The sequence below is a fragment of the Alligator sinensis genome, unplaced genomic scaffold (genome assembly GCF_000455745.1).
Source record: "Alligator sinensis unplaced genomic scaffold, ASM45574v1 scaffold520_1, whole genome shotgun sequence".
Classification (NCBI taxonomy): domain Eukaryota; kingdom Metazoa; phylum Chordata; order Crocodylia; family Alligatoridae; genus Alligator; species Alligator sinensis.
Window position 1 is genome coordinate 1353499 of NW_005842064.1, and position 5164 is coordinate 1358662.

At 42.4% G+C, this 5164-nt stretch overlaps 1 protein-coding gene across 1 annotated transcript in view; it reads right to left on the minus strand.

Annotated features, from left to right (window-relative positions):
• ZNF652 (zinc finger protein 652) overlaps positions 1–5164 on the minus strand; it is a 29672-nt gene that overhangs the window by 23595 nt on the left and 913 nt on the right. The window contains 1 exon segment of the mRNA XM_006039430.3: positions 4906–5164. This exon segment is cut by the window's right edge and continues 2 nt beyond it. Coding sequence (XP_006039492.1) covers positions 4906–5164 — 259 coding nt within the window.

Sequence of the window (5164 nt, forward strand, 5' to 3'; positions counted from 1 at the left end):
ACTTCCCTCCACATCTTAGTGTCATCTGCGAATTTGAACAGGGTGCTTTTTACCCCCTCGTCCAAGTCACTGATGAAGATGTTGAACAGTGCAGGCCCGAGGACCGAGCCCTGGGGGACCCCACTGCCCACATCCCTCCAGGTTGAAAATGACCTGTCCACCACCACTCTCTGGGTGCAGCCCTCCAGCCAGTTAGTGACCCATTTGACTGTGTAGGTGTCAACGCCACAGTCCCCTAGTTTTTTTTAATGAGAATGGGGTGAGAGACAGTGTTGAAGGCCTTCCTAAAGTCCAGAAAGACTACGTTTACTGCTACCCCTGCATCTAAAGATTTTGTGACCTGGTCATAGAAGGTCACCAGGTTGGTCTGACAGGACCTGCCTCTAATGAACCCGTGTTGGTTGCCCCTAAGCATAATCTCCCCCGCTGGCCCCTCATTGACATGCGCCATGATAATTCTCTGAAAAAGCTTACCCAGGATCAAGGTAAGACTAACTGGCCTATAGTTTCCTGAGTCCTCCTTCCTCACTTTGAAAATGGGAACCACACTGGCCCTTTTCCAGTCCTCTGGCACCACACCAGAGTACCACGAGTGCTTGTAAAGCCATGCCAGGGGCCCTGCAATAACCTCTGCTAATTCTCTCAGCACTCTGGGGTGGAGATCATCAGGATCAGCTGATTTAAATATGTACAGACCCTCTAGAAGTTCCCTGACTAGATCCTCACTGACCCTAGGTCTGGGTGCGCCTCCCCTGGGGCCTACAGGGGTCCCGGTGGTGGGGTGACCCAAGTAACAACCCAAGTAACATGGCAGCCTACGCTTCATTTTCAAAAGTGACTTGTGCACTTCAGATTTCATTTTCAATTATATGTAAGCTCTTAAATGGCCTGGTCACTCTTCCAAGTGTAATTTTGGTTTCTAGCCCATTATGTTCAATACAAACATATTAACAGCAGTGGTCAAAAGACTAACTTTCTGGACTAACGACCCCTTTCCCAAGTGGTAAGCATCTGAACATGCAGTTTTGACCCGCACTTCCAGATGTCCATTATATACCATATGTTAATTCCATTTATAAATTCCCGATGACAATTTTAAAAGGTTAACTGCTGTTAACCAAGCTACCTTAATGACAGCCACACCCTTTCGATATATATTTAAATAGTCTCTGCTATATCAAGAGGTCTTGAAATAATTCACTGAAATACAAGGATTTTTCTAATTAGCTGACAGACAGGCAAATGCAGCAAAACCTTTAGGGGTTTTTTTTTTTATATTTTATATACAAATACATGCAATTCTTTTTCAAGGGCAATGAGTTTCACATTTAGGCCAGCATCTAAACAATTTATCATTCACTCAAAATTCCAGAAGTCCTAAGTGATGCTACCAATACCTTACTTTTATGTAGATACACAGTAATTTTTCATTTTTCTTTCTGATTTATTACAGAAAAATCACAGAAGCCTCTATTCTCTTAGGCCAGGGCCCATTGGCCCCAGCAGTGTCCTCTTCCTCTATTGTGTGACAGGGGAGGGCCCTGTGCTACTTGCGTGGCAGAGAGAAGGGGCGTGTGCTGCTGGCACAATCTGCACGAAGGGGCAGGAGGCAATCTGTGTGGCCCATACAGCGTGTACCCAAGGGGGCCACATACTGGTTCCATCTGCAGCTCCTGGCTGCATTGAAATTGGAGAGCTATCGTTTACTTTGGAGAATTTTAAGAAAAAATATCATACTGGATCTATCAATCATTTGAATGCATGTGGCACTACTCATTAATAGGACACGGCTATAATAGACTGCTTCTGGCACAGATATATCAATGAGGAATGTAAGAAACTGTAATCCTGACAGCTATGCTGGGAAAAACAAAGGGTAGAGACATAATTATACTAAAAAGACTTTACAGGTATAGCTTTTTTGTTTGTTTGTTTGTTTGTTTGTTTAAATCGGGGAGGAGAGAGACTGATACAAAATACAACTCTGGCAGTATACCTCCATCCTCAGTAAGAGTGCTTTGCATTCCAAACTCTGTAAAGTGCTCTTACTGGAGCCAAAGTTCCAGTGGTTTCTAGAGCTTTTTATTACCAAGTCATTTATACCTACTGAGAAGCAGGTTTACTTGGCAGCTTGATACCAGATGCAGATGAGTTAGCAGTAGAACTAATTGATTTTTTCCCTATACTATCAGGTACAGACAAAGTTTTATCCAAGCACCTAACAACATAGCTTCTCAATGTCTGGTTATTCTCATGGCCTGCTTAGTTATAGCTTCATAGTCAAACCTTGTCCCAGCACTTCTGGCTCCAGGAGTGACTTCATATCCACTCTTAAAAAGCCTCCTCCTACCATTGGCAATGGCCCCATTTCAGTCATCAACAGCCAGAAACTGGGTATTATGTACCAAGCCCATCCCTTGCATGTAGACAAGAATAAGAAGGGGTTGGAACCAATTGAGGTCACTCTGCTTGTAAACATTGATGGCCAGTCCCAACCCAGGGCCCTTCACCGCTGACCTGCTGCTCCCCACCCCCAGACCCCCTGTGTGTGTAGGGTAGGGGTATGTGTGGGGTGGGCATGGGGGCCCCCCAAACAGCCCCTTGCAGGCTGGAACTCTGCCAGCCTGCAAGGAAAAACCCATGGTTTCCCACATTTTTCTCCCTTAAAGGAGAATCTATTTTTAAAGTTTGTTCACGACCCTCTCATATACTACTGTGACCCATTTTTGGCTTGAGACACACAGGTTGAGAAATGCTGGTCTACACCACTCAATCACCATGCCAAGCAGCGAGGCAGTGCTGCCCTGATGTGATCCACAAACACTTCATCCCAACCAGAAGCAATGTAACCAATCTACTGTGGTAGTGCATGTGTACCAATAAAGCTCTGCCTCTCAACACTAGGTCAACTATACTACTCTGGTTCAGATGCAGTTTATACAAAAAAAGTTTGGAGCATTTGAGTACAGCACTGCCTGACAATTATTACGTAGTGGAGACAGCCAAACCAACCTCCTTTGTAAAATGTTTTGAGATCTACTGATGAACAGACAGGACAGCAGAAACCAGATCATTCATAAGCAGCTGATCTGCAACCTGTTTAAATTCTCAGCCAGTTGCCAAATTAAGAATGAACCAACCATATTTGCTGCAACTTTTACTTCAAAGGGCACTGTTTTTCCATGGACCTGCTATACATCAGCAATCCCAACTGCATCTTGTGGCTTTGCATACAGTACTCTTGGTTACTCTTCAAAGCCTCAAGGGGCAGGGAGGGGGGGAGGTTAAACATGGAGCCAGGGAGGGAATATTAGGGACCTAACTGCAAAGTACCCAAATTAATTTTTTCCTTTTATCTCTTTCCTATAAGCAGAAATCTAAGGCAACACAATGCAGTCATAAGCATACCTTGTAATGTGCCTCTACCAAATAGACAGCAGAAAATGTTTAATATGTAGGAAGACTCATAAATAAAGTAAATGCAACCTTGTCCTTTTCTAAGCGTGTAACCTACATGCTAGTGAAAGATCCAGAACTCCAATTTAAAATAAAAAGAGAAAGCAATTTAAAGACTATACAAGCAAATTCTTAGCAAAGGTAAAAACATTACTAGGTGCTGTACCAAAAGTTAAGATACGTTTTATAGACAGGAACCCAAATTCCTTGGCTAACACTATTTTCAAGCTCCTTTAGTCTTCCATTTGACTTGTCACATTTCAATATACCCTCCCCCACATACACTCAAAAAATTAAAATGAAAACTGACATCTGGAGACAACTCATTAGACAAGAATAACTTACTTGGTCCACTGGTCTTTTAATGTTTCAACTACATAAAAACTGAATTCAAGGTCTTTATTCTAGGTAATAGGTTTATTTTGCCACTAGGCAGCAGCGCTGTATTAAGTTTACTTCAACAAGGTGACAAAGCAAGATCAAGTCACCAGATCAAATAGAAATGCCCCTGGTTATGTGAGCACATATATTGTTATGAGTAGAGTGCAAATCACAAACCTCAATTTTTTTTCCCATAATTTATATTTCAAAATGGCTCTTTTGGAGCAGAGAATTCTATTAGTGTGCATAATAACTAGTGGGGAGATGGATCTCTTTCATAACAAATTCAAAAGGTTGATTATTGTATTATTTAGATTTTGCTCAAAAGATGTGAGCAAGTTATGAACAGCTTTACTTCCTGTATTTATCATCAGCTGAGCTTCCACATACTTATGTTTATAAAGACACCACTGTAAATCATACACATGTAATGAATCCAGAAAGTGTCAGAAAGTGAAGCTTTTTTTTTTTTTTTTTTAAACTAACACTTTTTACATCTTGAAGGTATTCGTTTTCTTCAAGTCACTAGTTTGCCTCAGTCAACATTCTTTACACTGTTGGTTCCCATGCCCCACCCCGCAAGTCAAAATGTTGTTCTTTCCTGAAATCTTACCTTTATAATTTGTGTGACTGGTTTTCAAGGGTGTTGAAGCTTTGACTGACGCTAGTGGAAACTGCAGGTGCTCAACCCCTCTGAAAAATATCAGTTTCTATTTTTTCAGGGGTGCTGCACATTTTTAACTCATTTATTCTTGTATCTGGCATGTTAAAAAGCAATTCTGCATTTTCTGTATAGTGTAGTTACTTACAAGAATAACTCTGCTACCATAGAGAACAGTGGCACCCTCTAACCCTACAGTTTGTTTCCTTTGGCAGACACCAAAAAGTGTTAAGGTAGAGGCAGGGCTCAGTTTGGACCTGCTCTCTATAAAAAGATTTCCCCCTCTGAGGTGGTCTCAGTTAGGACCTGGTCTCTATAAAAAGATTTCCCCCTCTGAGGTGTCCACTAGCTGTATCCAGGGCACGACAGAAGGTATGGAAATCTGGCAAGCAGGTGTGCAAACCTACCTGAATGTTTTTTTCACAGTCTGTTTGCTGGTGAAGGGACAGCTCACTTTCTAGAACAAATTTCTTCCCACATTTGTCGCAGATCTGCATGCGCCTGTGAGTGACGTTCATGTGCTTCTCCAGGTACCAGCGTGTGTTAAACACCCTGGGGCACTTCTCACAGGTCAAAGTCTCCTTTTCTTCACACTTTGATTTCTGCACAGGTGCCTTGGGCTCCTTTGCAGCTTTCTTCTTACGTTTGGGGGGCTCCACACTCTTT